This window comes from Mustela putorius, unplaced genomic scaffold, assembly GCF_011764305.1.
Source record: "Mustela putorius furo isolate JIRA1106 unplaced genomic scaffold, ASM1176430v1.1 tig00003854_pilon_pilon_pilon, whole genome shotgun sequence".
NCBI classification, from domain to species: Eukaryota; Metazoa; Chordata; class Mammalia; order Carnivora; family Mustelidae; genus Mustela; species Mustela putorius.
The window spans coordinates 1,025,747-1,040,088 of NW_025422006.1; the positions used below are offsets into that span (position 1 = coordinate 1,025,747).

At 59.6% G+C, this 14,342-nt stretch overlaps 1 protein-coding gene across 4 annotated transcripts; it reads right to left on the minus strand.

Moving 5' to 3' along the window:
* Positions 1-794: 794 nt before the first annotated feature.
* On the minus strand, positions 795-13,740 carry SUSD3 (sushi domain containing 3). 4 transcript variants are annotated; one of them, XM_045064981.1, is made up of 6 exons: positions 13,601-13,680; positions 7,429-7,516; positions 4,972-5,160; positions 3,105-3,249; positions 2,447-2,605; positions 795-1,410 (listed from the first exon to the last, which is right to left on the minus strand). In XM_045064981.1, the coding sequence occupies exons 2-6, from the start codon at positions 7,514-7,516 to the stop codon at positions 1,215-1,217; spliced, it is 777 nt and encodes a 258-aa protein (XP_044920916.1). In that variant the 5' UTR covers positions 13,601-13,680; the 3' UTR covers positions 795-1,214. The 4 variants fall into 4 exon arrangements, with proteins under 4 accessions (XP_044920916.1, XP_004766188.1, XP_044920914.1 ...); XM_004766131.3 differs by lacking the exon at positions 7,429-7,516 and having other exon boundaries at positions 13,601-13,740; XM_045064979.1 differs by lacking the exons at positions 7,429-7,516; positions 13,601-13,680 and adding an exon at positions 10,587-10,725.
* Between the last annotated feature and the right edge of the window lie 602 nt (positions 13,741-14,342).

Sequence of the window (14,342 nt, forward strand, 5' to 3'; positions counted from 1 at the left end):
ATTATTTCTGAGCCACTACATTTCGGGGTCACTGGTTATGTGGCAGCATAAAAGGAACATGCCAGACATCCGAGTGGATGGCCGGCCGAAGCAAGGGAGAGCTCCACATGATCGCTGAGGAGGGCGTGGGGATTTCTGATTGCTCCATCTGAAAATAGCCTCTGTATACACCAAACAATTGAGAGCAGGGTCTCCCATATGTCTGCACACCCATGTTCACAGCAGCCGAGAGGTAGAAGCCATCCAGTGTCCACCGCCAGATGGAAGGACATACAGATGTGGCATAGATACACGGTGGGTTCAGCCTTAAAAAGAAAGGGTGTTCTGACACCTGCTGTGACAGCTGTGGGTTTTAGGGGAACAGGATGGCTTTAAAGGCGTCCACCCCTGCCTGGTCCTCCTCCCCCACAGAAGGGGAGCCCCACTGCCCTCCTCGTTGGGTGGGATGCAGCGGCCGTGCACTGGCATGACTTCCCAGGCCCCTGAAAGGCAAGGCTTGCACTCAGGACTCATCATGGACACTGGCCACCAGGATGCAAGGAGACCCAGGCCACACGAGACAGCCGCCACCAGTGAGGTCTCTGCTGACAGCTGCAGTGTCCAGAGGTGTGAGCCGGCCAGCCTCCACATGGCCTGGTGCCAGCCAGCGGCTGACCACGCTGCCCAGCACAGCCCCCCAAGCCCAGAGCATTGAGCAGGAGTGAATAGAGAGTTGTTTTACACTTTGAGTAAAACCTGCTTTATGTCTTTTGAGAGAGACTGAAAATCGAGACAGCGATTTTTACCTCTGTTTCTCCAGTGTTAGAACTGTTTATTTCACACCCCTTTCCCCTTGTGGTACCTTTGCACAGAGCAGAAGCAGTGCCCAGCTCAGTCCTTGCTCTCTCTCCCCCGACCCCATGCAAAACGAGATTTGCTTAAAACATCTCCCAGGCTCTTTAAAGGAGCCAGCTGGGTGGGGAGGCTGCATCTGGTTCCGGAAACTCTGTGGTGGCTCGGAGGATGCCTGTCTATAAAAGCTGCTCCAGAGGGGCCCCCCTGGGACAGGACAACGCTCTGGAGTCCCCAGCTCAGTTCCATGAGGGATCTCTAACCCCAGAAGCTGGTTTTACTGAGCCATCACAAGCTAGACACAGGTTGAGATGGTAGGTGGCTGGGTGGTGGGGTGTCCCTGGTCCTCCTGTGTGAAGGGCAGGCTCCAGACTCTGCCTCAGTCACCCCGGGACGTAGGCCATGTGCTGTCTGGACACTCCTGCAGTGGGCCAGGGGGCAGGCGGGGTGCGCCCCAGGTCGGCCACGTGCACCATCACCTGGGCACAGGGTGAGCTCGCAGGACAACTGGTGGTCCAGGGGTCCTTGTCCACGCCACGGGCCATGCCAGCCAGCTCTCTGGTGCCCTCACCTAGGTCCCTGCAGGAAAAAGAGGCAAGGCTTGGGGGAAGGGCGGGGACCTGTGTCACCCTGCCCCCATGATAGGCCCCTGGGGCCTGGCCTTCCGTAGGCTTAAGCAGGCTCAGAACTGCCTTAAGCCTGATGAGATCCCTCCACTGGTGCCCCTGCCTGGGCCTCAGACCCCTCACCTGTATGAGGTACGTGATCCAAGAATCAGCATACCCACCCTCCAAGGGTGGGAAGGGGCTACTTGGGGGTGGTGCTGAGGAAGGGGGCTCATTCAGAGTGTACCTAAACCCTAGGGGCCATTCTGTCATCCCAGGGCAGTAACTGGTTCCGGCTGGAATGTCCCTGGACCCTGAGGCCTTAGGTCAGAGGTCGTGGAGACAGCAGAGTGGTCCCTCGTAGAGACCACAGCCCACATGCCCATGGGATGCTTGCCCAACCCGTGTCTGTGACCCGCACACATGCCACCATGGGGTCCCTCGCGGAGACGCAGCCCGAATGGGGCTGTGCAGAAGCCTGGTGGCCCAGGATTCCACCTCTGTGGGACCACAGGCCCAGGGACCGCACATGGCAATGGCCATCCGACTTAGGGTGCCCGGAACCCAGCCTCAGGTGCCATCTGTCATGGGGTAGGAAGGCATGCATTTAAAGCTAGCAACACTAGGAGGTGCTTTCTTTGCAGTCCACGTGCAGAGACGGGACTCCCCGAGTCAGAGACGGGGTGTAAGAGGACATCCTTGTGACGGCTCAGAAAGCACATGCACGCATGTAGGAAGCATGAGAGACAGGAGGGGGAGACACAGGGAGTCCTGCTGGGGCCTCGGGAAGGGAGTTCATGCCTCTGCAGGTCTGAATTCCCAGGAGAAAGGCATCTGGCACAGGGTCTGGACCCTGGGTGAGAAGGACGTCCGGCCACTGGTGCAGGGGCAGGAGTTGAGGTCCAGGTAAGCCTGGGCAGTGTGTGGGGTGGTGGTATTCTGACCGAGCTGGGGGCCCGCCTCACCCCGGTGGCCCCCTCAACGCCCCCCTCAACACCCCCCATGCGCACGTAGTGAAACTGTAGTTGTCGTGGGCCTGGCCAGGACGGCCTGCGGGCCCCCCACCGCCGCCACCACTGTTGCTGATGTTCACGCCCTTGAGGCCCAGGTAGGCAGGCGGCACTGTCTCCAAGTCCCCGGCTCTCAGCTGGAGCCACAGCTGGGTCGCCCTGGGGAGAGATGGGGAAGGATGCTCAAGATGCCAGATCTCGGCGAGACAGCCGCTGCAGCCGGAAGCTCTAGGGCCGGAGGGTGCCAAGGGCCACTCACACTGAGCCCCGAGCCGCACCCCTGCGGAGGGTTAAGATGGCAGCTCACACCCTGTAAATATTTTATAAGAAACACACAGGCAAAGCTATAGTACGGTGAAGGTGGCGGTGGCCCAGCGTCTGGCCGCGCGCCAAAACTCCCTATCACTGGTCAGCCCTGCTCACCCAGCACAGTGGGGTGTGAGCCAGCCCTGCCTAAGCGACACCCAGCCCAGCCCTATGTGCATGGGGTGCCGAGCCCCCCACTGCCATGGGGCCACGCTCTGCAGCTTGGCTCCCTGAGGAGCCAGGGCTGCCCCAGGAGCCCCACATACCTACAGGAGGCCCCGGCACAGACGGCAGGGGCCCGTGACGAGCCCTCAGCAGCAGGTTGGCCCGGGGGCTGTGGGGGCCAGCGTACCTGTCGGATGGCTGCTCACTCCTCTTCATGCACCGCACGAGACAGCAGGTGAGGAAGGCCATGGACATGAGCAGGATGATGGCACAGCTGACGATGGAGGCGATCACGGCCACCTTGAAGCCGAAGGTCTCATATGGCGGCACCGCTGCAAGCAAGACAAGGCTACTTCCTGCGCGGGGCTCGCCCAGGCTCTCAGCAAGCTCTGTTCCATGGCAGGGGAGCAGGGAGGTGCTGGTGGCTGGGGCCAAGCTCTGTGCATAATGTTGTTGGAGTGGGGCTATCAGGGAACTCTGTCATCTAAGGGTGTCTTGGGGCGCCTGGGTGACTCAGTTAAGTATCTGCCTTCGTCTCAGCTTCGTCTCAGGTCATGACCCCAGAGTCCTAGGATCGAGCCCCACATCCTGCTCAGCAGGAGGTCTGCTTCTCCCTCTCCCACTCCCCCGGCTTGTGTTCCCTCTCTCGCTGTCTCTCTTCTCTGTCAAATAAATAAATAATCTTAAAAAAAAAAAAGAAAAGAAAAAGAAAAGAAAGGGGTGTCTCGGCAGGGTTTTTGAAGGTGCATAGGAGCTCCGAGTGGCACACTGGGAACAGCTCTGACAGCGAGGTCAATGCTGGCCCACACACTGCAGCCTGGGCCCCAGATGCCCACATACAGCCCATGGCCTGCTTCCACAAGGTCACAAGCCAGCACAACCCTCCAAGGGCCTATGGGCCGTCACTTTCTGGAAGGGCTCAAAAGCAAGAAAAATGGCTGTGCTCAGGGTCAAAGGGCCTTTGCCACTTAATAGCCATGTGGCCAGCTACATGCTGAGAGGTGGTTCTATTTGGTTCTAAAGGGTGTTCTGGGAAAACAAGGCCTGGGGTCTCGGTATGAGCAATACTGCATATCCTCCCTCGCCACAGACACTGCTCATACCCCATATCCCCGTCTCCTGCCCTAGCTGACACAGCCCACCCACACAGAGGTCTTCTCCCGGCCTCCCCTACAGCTGCATGTCCACATTCCGCTCCGTGGGGTGAGGAGAAGGGTGGGGAGCATTGTCTGAGGGCCTTCCTTGCCCTGCCTGGCAGGAGCAGCTGCTTCCATCCTGGGCCATGTCCCCGAACCACAGCCCAGAGAGGCCTGGGTCCCTGTTATAGGAGGTGCCACATGAGATGCCCTTCCTGGGGGCCATGGGCAAGAGAAAGCTTGGTGAACCTGTTCTCTTGCGTTTCCTGTCTCCTGGAGTCTACTCTGACAGGCACCCTCCTTCAAAGACATTCATCCAGCACATGAGCATTTTAAAGGCTCTGAGAAGTGCTGCAGCCTATGACTCCTGCATTTTCCCACCTGTGTTGACCACAGAGCCCTCTCCGATGCACATACATCAACACAAAAGTGACCGCACTTTGAGAAATGCTGTGCTGGGTGTTATTAACACCCTGTACAACAAATATAACTCAAATACTGGAAAGCCGTCTCTTCACCCAGCTGGTAACATCAGTGCCCCCAGTTCAAGGATCCGTGGCACACACAACCCGGGGCACCCTCCTAGTACGATGGGCCATGTGCATGCACAAGAGGACACATGAATGAACAAACGTAGCCACCCACTTCAAAGACGACAGAGCACTAGTTCCAATGTACAAGTGACCTCTTGGAGGTGAGCGGCCACCTCAGGGGCAGAGCTGGGGCCCCGCTGCTGGGCCTTGAGTGCAAACAAAGACATGGAGCCCCACGTGGGCTGTTGGGCTGCCAGCACCAGGAGTAGACCCTACACAGAGGCCCCACACTGACCCGTACCCACTGCACCCCTGCCGTGGATTGGCAGCCCCCCACCCCCGCAGGTGCTGAGTTGGGGGGTGGCTTCGGGGGAGCGGGACTCACATTTGCACATGGGGGTCACTGAAGACCACTCAGCGACACTCCCCTTCCAGGCACAGGTGAGGAGGCCAGACCCAACCATCTGGTGGCCTGAGGGGCAGTGGAACACAATGATGGTCCCCACGGAAGTGCCGTTGCCACGGAGGACTTGGAGGGTGCCCCTCGGTGGTGGCTGTACATGTGTGCACACGCCTAGGGAAGAAAAGAGGAGAGACGGTGTGATGACCCCACGCTGGCAGGCAGAAGCCCCACTAGCCCCACTAGCCACGTGACACTCTGGAGAAGGTCCCACGGCCCAGGCTAGCAAGTGTGTGGCAGCCATCAGACCGGTGACCACAGATAAAGGCAGAGCGGGTCCCACAGTAAGCGAACTCTGGAGGGTCCAAGGACCACAGTGTTGAAAACACAACTTTGTGTCAGACGACAATAAAGGCAAATTCAGGCAACCCCTGAAGGTGGTTTGAACGGCTCGGGTACACTGATGCTGGACTCATTACAGGACAGAACTGTCCACGTAGTTCCCTTCCCTGTGACTTTCCCAGTGTCTGCTTCTCTCCAGCTCCCTTTACTGTAGGACCACAGTACGTAACACACCTAACACACAAGCCACGTGTCTAGTGGCTGGTGGTGTGATCAGTGAGGCTTCGGTCACCAGGGAGCAGTAAGCAGCAGCATTGGTAAGGTTTTTGGGGGAGTCTGAAGTTATACCTGAATATCAACCACGTGGGGGTTATCACCCCTAACTGTGCTCCGCCAGGCTGCAAGTGCTCGGCGCCACTGAGAATGTGGGGGGGCCCACAGGCTGCAGTGTGAGGGAGAAGGTGAGCCAGGGGCCCTTAGGCTTTGTGCACTTCGTAGGGGCATGGCTCACTCCCGGATCAGCTGAGACACCCTGGGCACCTAATGGGTGCTTCGCTCCCATGAGCAGAGCAGTCCATCACTCCCTCACAGATGGGGAAACTGAGGCATGGCAAGGCCGGACAGTGCTTGGCCTTCCTGTGTGCACATGACCATCGCCAGTGTCACTGCCACCAGCAATGCAGCTCTGATAGAATGTTCTGGTCAAGAAGGACCCTCACGGAACTAAAAAAAAAAGAAGGACCCTCACTCCCAGCCTGGTTCAGCCCCCACAGCCATCCCAGAGGAGAGCAGGGAGGAATCCTCACCCCCACTTTCCCGCGGGGACGCCGATCTCGCGGAGGGGGCTGACGCCATGGGGAGGGGCCCAGAAGTAACACTCGGCATAGCAGGAGGGTCTCTCCCCACAGACTGCCCTTATGTATCAGCAACAGTGCCCAGAGTCACAACAGAGAAGTACAGGTCAAGCAGAAAAGAAAAACAAATGCCTCAAAAACCAGGGGCAGGGCAATCAGTTAAAAAAATTAAATACAAGGGGCGCCTGGGTGGCTCAGTGGGTTAAAGCCTCTGCCTTCGGCTCAGGTCGTGATCTCAGGGTCCTGGGATCGAGTCCCACATCAGGCTCTCTGCTCAGCAAGGAGCCTGCTTCCCTATTTTTTTAAAAATATTAAAAAAAAATTAAATACAAGACATTCATGTCAAAAAGGAAGAAGCAAAACTTCTTCATCCGATGACATGATCTTGGATCTAGAAAAATCCCCCAGGAATCTAGTAAAAACCTACAGAAACAAATAAGAATTCCCATAGGGCCACAGGAGGCATGACCGACACACGGAAATCTGCCATACTTCAGCACAGCGGCTGTGAACAGCCTGGGAGTGAGACGGAGACGTCAATCCCGCTTCCTTTTGTAGGATACACTGAACAAAATAAGGGCAAAACTTAAACCAGGAAAACTCTAAGACATTGTTGGTGGAAATAAAGTTCCTGAATGAAGGGAAGCCACCCTCCCTGCGGACAGGGAGACGGACTCCAGGGGACGGATGTTCGCCTCCGCTCAGCCGCACACGCAGCCTGGCCTCTACCAGAGTCCCAGCTGCTGCCCTTCTAGAAACCAACGGGCTGGTCCAAAAATTCATAAGGAATTGCCGAAGACCCAGCAGCCCACACAAAAATGATCTTGAAAAAGAACAAAGTTGGAGGACTCACACTTTCAAAAGTTTCCACAAAGCTACGGTAACAAAGGGACAGACATCGAGGCCAGTAGTGCAGAGCTGAGAGCCCAGAAATAAATTCCTATTCCCAGTGAAGCGAGTTTCAACAAGGGTGCCAGGATGGTTCAGTGGGACCAGAACAGTGCTCCAGCAACCGGGCCTGACCACACTATTCACCTGCAGGCAGGGGAGGCCGCAGACTCCCGGCTGAGCAAGGAGCCTGATGGGCGGCTCGATCCCAGGACCCCAAGACGACCAGAGCTGAAGGCAGACGCTTCACTGACTGAGTCACCCAGGTGCCCTGCAGAAATTATTATACTAAATTACAGAAGGGACCTGAATCTAAAAGTGGGCACAGGATCAGACAGACATTTCTCTACAGATGTACCAGCGGCCATGACAAGATGCTCAGCTTCCTTCACCTTCAGGAAAGCGCCAATCAGATCACGGAGGTGCTGCTTCTCCTCCACAAGCATCTGTCCGTGACACAGAGGGGGACAGGTGTACCAGGGGTGTGGGAGCCTGAGCCCCGCACAGCAGGCGAGAAGGCAGGTGCGCAGTGGCCCTAGCGGGGCCCCGCACGCACGTGGACAGTCAGCGTGTGATGCCGCCACGCCCCGCTCAGCCACAGACCGGGGAGGGGAAAACACATCCACATAGACCTGTACACACACGTTCCCAGCAGCACAGTTCACAACAGCTGGAACCTAGAAACTGCCCTCCTGCCCACCCGCTGATCAACGGATAAACGGCACACAGAACAAGCCACACAGGGAATATCGAAGGACAGAGGCGCTGACCACCCTGCGGCCCGGTTGGCCACAAAATCTCACGTGGTTGGACTGCATTTCTATGAACCTCCTGCATGAGGCCAATCCTCAGGCAGAGAGTGGATCAACCAGGGCGGGAGAGACACTGCTGCGGCATGCATGGCTTCTTTCTGGGGTGACGAAAATGTCCTGGGGCAGACCGTGGGGAGGGCTGCCCAGATCTGCCGGACACATTAAATACTGTATACTTCAGGGGCGCCTGGGTGGCTCAGTGGGTTAAAGCCTCTGCCTTCAGCTCTGGTTATGATCTCAGGGTCCTGGGATCGAGCCCCGTATTGGGCCCTCTGCTCGGCAGGGGGCCTGCTTCCTCCTCTCTCTCTGCCTACATGTGATCTCTATCTGTCAAATAAATAAAAATAAAATCTTAAAAAAAAATACTGTATACTTCAAAGAATGAATCACATCGTATATGAATTCTCTCTCAATAAAGCTCCAAACCTTTCAGGAAAAGACTTATGTCAATCAAAGAAATGCACATTTGAAACGTGAGGCATTGTTTTTGGGCTGCTGGCAGGGTCAACGGTAAAATGACTAGCCTACCAAGGTGGGTGGGGGGTGGAAGAGCGCTGACCTGGCACCCACCCTGTGGGGTGCCCAGTGGGACGCACACCCGGACTCCGGAGTGAACTCTGAACTAAGCAACCTCTCCCTCGACAGCCGGCCATGCATTCATGAATAGACGGAAGAAGGCCCAAGCCCGGGACCGCCACCAGGACCGTGGACCTGGACTCATGCAGTCCTTCTGGGCAGGGGGGTTTGGGAAGGGTAGATAGGCCACAGGCCGGTCACATGGTCACCCTGCAGCCAACACTTCCGAGTCCCCAATTTAGACCTGTCACTTCTGCATTCTTCTGTGCTCAGTGGCTTCCTTGGTACCGCCCTGCAAGGCCCTGGCCCTCAAGGAGGGAAGGCAGCTGAGTTCCGGGGGTGCTCGCCTTGGTCTGCACCACCCCCCTCACCAGCACCCAGTCTGTACAACTAGAACTTTCTCAAGAAAAGGTCCAGAGTCAGGGTCAGGCTAGAAGGCGTGATAACAACTCCCTTCAACTCTGCGAGTATGTCTGAGTATACTTAAGTATAACTTAAGACCCAGGGAGAGCGCCCCCAGCATGCGACATGGCTGCATGTAACCAGGTGGCCCTCTAGACCCCTACCCCTGGGGCTTTGCCGGCCCCAGGAATCAAGGCAGCAAGGGTGACACCAGCTGGGTGACCCTGTCACTCTGCCTCTCTGCGCCTGGGACCTGTCAGTGTGGCAGCTGGCTGGGCAGGGGGCCTGCCCCAGACAACGAGGCCCCAGCAGGGAAACCACCACTATCATTGGGACACAGTGCGCCCTGGCATGTGCACAGGGTGGGGGCAGGGCCTGCTACCAACAGTCACATCCTGAGCTGTGGCCAGTTCCGGTGGCCAAGGTACCCAACCTGGCTTTCACCACCCGGCAATGCTCCTCCCCAAGTGCTCCCAGCAGCGAGGATGGGAGAGTGCGGGGGTGGCGCTGACCCGCAGGTCCGCCATGGCGCACCCAATGCAAGATGGGAAAAAGGATGTGGGGCTCACGCTGTGAACACGCAGCAGGGCTCCAGGAGAGTCCTGGCCCCCACCCCAGCCCTGGGGCCTCAGACACTGCATCTCCCAGCAGCGAGGGGAGCTCAGACCCATCAGAGGCTGGGAGTTGTGCCACCAGCACGCGTGCAGCTTGAACACTTAAAAACCCAGGCCTGAGGAAATAATCCTGGTAAGTGAGGGGAGAATGAGGAGCCCTGCCCACAGCCCACCCTGCAGGGGGCCAGGCTGGGCGCTCGAGCCTCTGTGATCCCGGAGCCTGTATGGGAGGCGGACAAGCAGGAGGGTGGTCCTGCTCTGTGGGGAAGACCCCAAACCGCAGGCCCCCTCCATGGGGCAGGACTCTGCTCCACCGTCTCCCAGACCCAGGTTCTTGCTCAGACTCCATGTCCCCATCTGCGAAACTGGGTGCCCTGCCCCCAGGGTCATGACGAGGACCACCCCATGGAAACCTTAGAGCCATGCCTGGGGCTCACTTACACTCTCCCGTGGGAGGGCACAATGCCTCTTCTGACCCTCCAGGCCGTGGTACCCAAGCCAACCTCCCAGCCCCAGGCTCCTACGGGCTCTCCTACATCCCTTCCCTGGCTGAGCCCATTTGCCATTTGCCAGACGAGGAAGCGGAGGTCCACCCCAGCACCCCAGGGGTCCACTGGCAGGGTCCCCACAAGACCTTTCCACTGGTGACACACAGCCAGGCCAGAGCAGGGAGGCAGCACGGTGCCACTGGGGATTCGAAACACCTACCTACCCCAGCACCGCCCCCACCCCCGGCCCCCTGACACGTCCTGAGTCACCCAGGCCTGGCAGCTGGGCCAGCTGCTCCAGCGGCCGCATCCCCAGCCTCTGCCCAGCCTGGAGCCCCCCCAGGACACCCCCCACCCCTTCACTACCCCACCAACAGCCCCTGCCTTGATGTCTAAGAGGCAAATCCCATCTTTCCCCCTCCCTGCTGAAAACCCACACAGACACCAGCGGCCAGGCCGGCCCTCCACCTGCCACTGGCCCAGACACTGGAAGCTGCACGCCTCAGCCTTTGCCGCCTCGCTCCTCAGGCTCTTTATGACCCCTCTCTCTTTTCTGCTATGTTCAAATACATCTTAAAGGAGGAAAAACACAGCAAATAGATTGGATGCAAAGAAGACACAAACCCAAACCAAACCTGTGGGCTCCCTGGACAGTAAACCTGTGGGCTCCCTGGACAGACCTGCGCTGGACTGGCACACGGGAAGGGGGCAGGGCCTGACCCTGGCGCTTCCCCAGCCCAGCCCGCATGGCCAGCGGGAGAAGAACAAGCCTCTCTTGTTAATCTTTTATCTGGAACCTTGGACCACAGGCCCACCCCTCTCATCCTTCTTCCTGGAGACCATGCTACCCTCAAACCCTGACCTCACCCACAGGGGTCCAGGTAAATAAGTTACCTTACCCCCTTCTGCCAAAGGATCACGGGAAATGGGGAGGCCAGCCTCAGGGCCAGCAAACCAAGGGCCTGGGTCCCTCTGCTGCAGGGGACTCTCTTCTTGCTCTGAGTCTGTTTCCTTCAAATGGAAAGGGAAACCCCAGGAGGAGAGTTTAAAAGGCTGACTTGCGCACACACAGGTGTTCTATGGAGGGTGGGACCCCCACGATCCCAGCAGGAGGGACAGCCACACGTGGGAGGCCCATAGCCCTGGTTGTATGTCCTCAGGCAAGACACTCGCCCTCTCAGAGTGCGTCTCCTTTCCCCATGGGGGGTGGGGGCGGGCCTGGACCTTGGCCACTGTGGAGACCAGGTCACCCCGGCATTCCCCTGGCGGCTGGCAGGTGACCTCACACCAGCAGAATACACAATGCCTTCCAGAGCAGAACCAGGCTGACTCCAACTCTTTCAGGGGAGAACATTGAGGCTCTGCCCACACCTGACAGGAGGCCGAGCTGGCCTTGCAGGGGAACACAGGCCACATCTGGATTCCCACAACTCCCCCTGGGCCTCAGTCTCTCCTTCATGAAAAGGGCAGAGGTCAGCTGTGCAGTAGGGCAGCAGGAGTGACGCCCAGGGCATGCCCTCACCATCCTGGGTCCTCCTGCTGCCCCTTCCCAGGCTCCTCCCTCAAGGCCTTCCAGAAGGTCCGGGAGTGGGGGCACCTCCGGCTGCTGGAACCCTGTGTCCCTCCTGCAGTCCTATACAATCTCCCCCATCAGGGAGTTGCTGGAGCTGCTCTGGGACGAGGGCCAGAGCCGGCGGGGGCCATGGGCAGTGGAAGGGTGGCCTCCGTGGTGGGCTGGGCACCCAGGCAGCCACTCCACAAAAATTTAAGCTCCTGCTCTGAGCCAGCCTCTCCCTGCCGACCTGCCCTTCAGCAGCCACACATGGGTGATGCGGGAAGAATGCGGACCCCAGGACACAGCTGGACTTCAACACCTAGTCTCAGGAGAACAGAGCAATGTGTCCATTTTACGACTACAGGAAAAACACCCCCCACTGCTATGTTTAAGGGAGCACCAAAGTGTCTCCAAAAGATCCCCCCCACATCCCTTCACAAGCCCACAGGAACAAGAGGGAATCCACAGCTCGAAAGACCAAGGCCACGGGGCAGGGGAATGGAGGAGTCTGGATGGACATGTTATCTGAGAGCAGAACGACCATGCCGGGGTGGGGGGGGCACACAGGCCCCCCAACTCCACCTAGCCCGTCCACAAGCATGGGGGCAGGTATACCATGCACATGGGGAAACTGAGGCGAGAGTCAGAGAGACGCATCCCAGGTCAGAGGGGGCTTCCGAACCCAAATGCAGGAGTAGGACTCCTATGGGCTGGGAGCGCCCCCTCCCCAGGCTCACATCCAGGAGAGGGCTGAGCGGTAGCTGATCAGAAGCAGGGGTGGAGCCGGGCTGGGCTGGCCAGAGGGCAGGGACTGGCCTCTAAGAAACCCCCCTGCCCCCCACTGCCCCAGGCAGAGTTCTCAGTAGTCTTTTGTATGCAAATACATCAGGGCCTCGGTCCTAGTCCTAAGTTCGGCTTGTGCAAGCCCCTTCTTGGTCAACACCCACCTCCCCGGGAGTGCGGCAACAAAGCCACAGGGTCCCCACGGAACACAGCAACAGCGGCAAAGCACCAAATGCAGGAGAGGATGGGGTGGGAGGGGTCGAAGAAGATAACCCCCCACCCAGCCGGGGCAGGTCTCAGCTCCCACTCCCCAAGCCGAGCACCTCTGCTCTGCAGGCAACTTACCTCCTTGAGCCTCAGTTTCCCCATTTGAGAAGAACCTGCCCACCCGTGCTCCGCCCCCCAGTGGCAGATGTCATTGTTTTAGGCCTGAATGGGCTGCCCCCAGGGGATGGGACCTGGGCCAGCCGGATCCTCCAGGTCCACCTTCCGCGTGTGGGAAGAGCCCCGTCCCGCACCTGGCCTGGGGCACAGGTGTGCAGAGACCCTTGGGCTCAAAGAGGAGGGGCAGCGCGCACTAAAGGGAGGCTCTGGGACATCTGCCGCTGCTTCTAGGAGGGTTAGGCTTCAGACGCAGTCATGCAGCAAAGCCAGCGTTCAAACCTGCGCCTTCGGAGGAGCTCCTACACCCCAGCCAAGCACGACGGGGAAGCCTCACCAAAACACTCTCGAAATCAACCACAAAGTAAGCCAACTGCCAGCCCTCCCTCCTTCCGGAGACCCCGGACCTCATGCGGGGCCCGGCAGTCGCGGGAGCTCGGGCAGGCGTCCTCCCCTCCAGGCTCAGTTTCCCCACCTGTGAAGTGGGGGGGTGGGGACAGCGGCACCTCCCCGCAAAGCGAGGCAGGTTCCGCACGTCCGCCTCACCGACTTCCCCCGTAAGCAGCCGGCCAGGAGCCGGCGCCGCACGGGGAGAGGGCGCGCACCTGGGCTGGTGGGCGGCTGGGCGCCGCCGCCTGGTTTCGGGCCGCCTGGTTTCAGACCGCCTGCAGCCGGACTCCGGCTCTGCTGGGGCGCCGGCTCTGCCCGCGGAGTGGGTCGGGGAGGCTCGTTCTCCGGCGGGTGTCGGGCTGGGGGCCGTCCCGGGCCCGGCTGTGCGCCCCTTCTCCCGGCTGTGCACTCCTGCCCCCACGGCTGTGCGCACCCCCTCCCCGCCTCCGCCGTGCCGCCCGCCTCCCGACTTCCCTGTCGGTGAAATGGGTGCAGAGCCCCACTCGCGGCCCGCAGCCCCAGCGCTCACCTGTGCGGTTCCCCGGGGCGGGCTCCTCGTTCCCCGCACGCTCCCCGGGCCTCGCCTTACGGCGAGGGGTCGCGGCTGCCGTGGGCATCCCTGCGCTCCGCCGCGCTCTGCGGGGACTGCGGGGCCCAAGCCCGAGGGGCGGGGCAGCCCTGGACACGCCCTCCAGGGGCCCCGCCCCACGGGTTTGGGGGCGTGGCCGGCCCCGCGGGAGCCCCAACCCCCAAGGGGCCAAGGTGGCTGTGCAGGAAGTCTGGCTCCAGGGCCTTGCCCCGCCCCTCCGAACACCCCGGTCTCCCAGGCCAGGTGTCCTCCGTGAGGGGCACGTGGCTGCCCCATCTGTGTCACCGTGAGACAGGCCCTCTTAGCTAGGGCTCGATGTTGTTGTCTTCACTGAGGAACCCCGGGTGCTGGGGGCACATTCAGATCCCTGGGCTCTGGCTGTACCCCCACCTACACATGAGGGGGAACTGCCCCTCCAGTTCAACTACTTTGGGTCGTGGTACCGGGCTGGGTCCAGAGCTGCAGCCCGCCTCTTCCTTTCCCCAGACCCCGCCCAGTTCAGTCGCCCGTGCCCGCCCTGGCAACCGCCCAGGGGGCTCTCCTAACATCGACCCAGGATCTGAGGAGGCTCTGGGTGGCTCAGGCCGCTCCTGAGTAGGCTTGTCGCCCCTCAGGCTTGTCACCCTGCAGAGAAGGCGGAAGCTGCTTTATCAGAAAGAACAGCAGATGCAAAGGTCCTGAG

Coding starts and splice junctions, on each gene's coding strand:
- SUSD3 (XM_045064979.1), bottom strand. CDS start 10,710: ATGCGGGCTGGGCTGGGGAAGCGCCAGGGTCAGGCCCTGCCCCCTTCC. Junction 5,161..10,586: donor AGCCCACAGGTTTGGTTTGG/GTTTGTGTCTTC, acceptor TTTCTTCCCTAG/GCGTGTGCACACATGTACAG. Junction 2,606..3,104: donor AGTGAGCAGCCATCCGACAG/GTACGCTGGCCC, acceptor ATCTCTCCCCAG/GGCGACCCAGCTGTGGCTCC.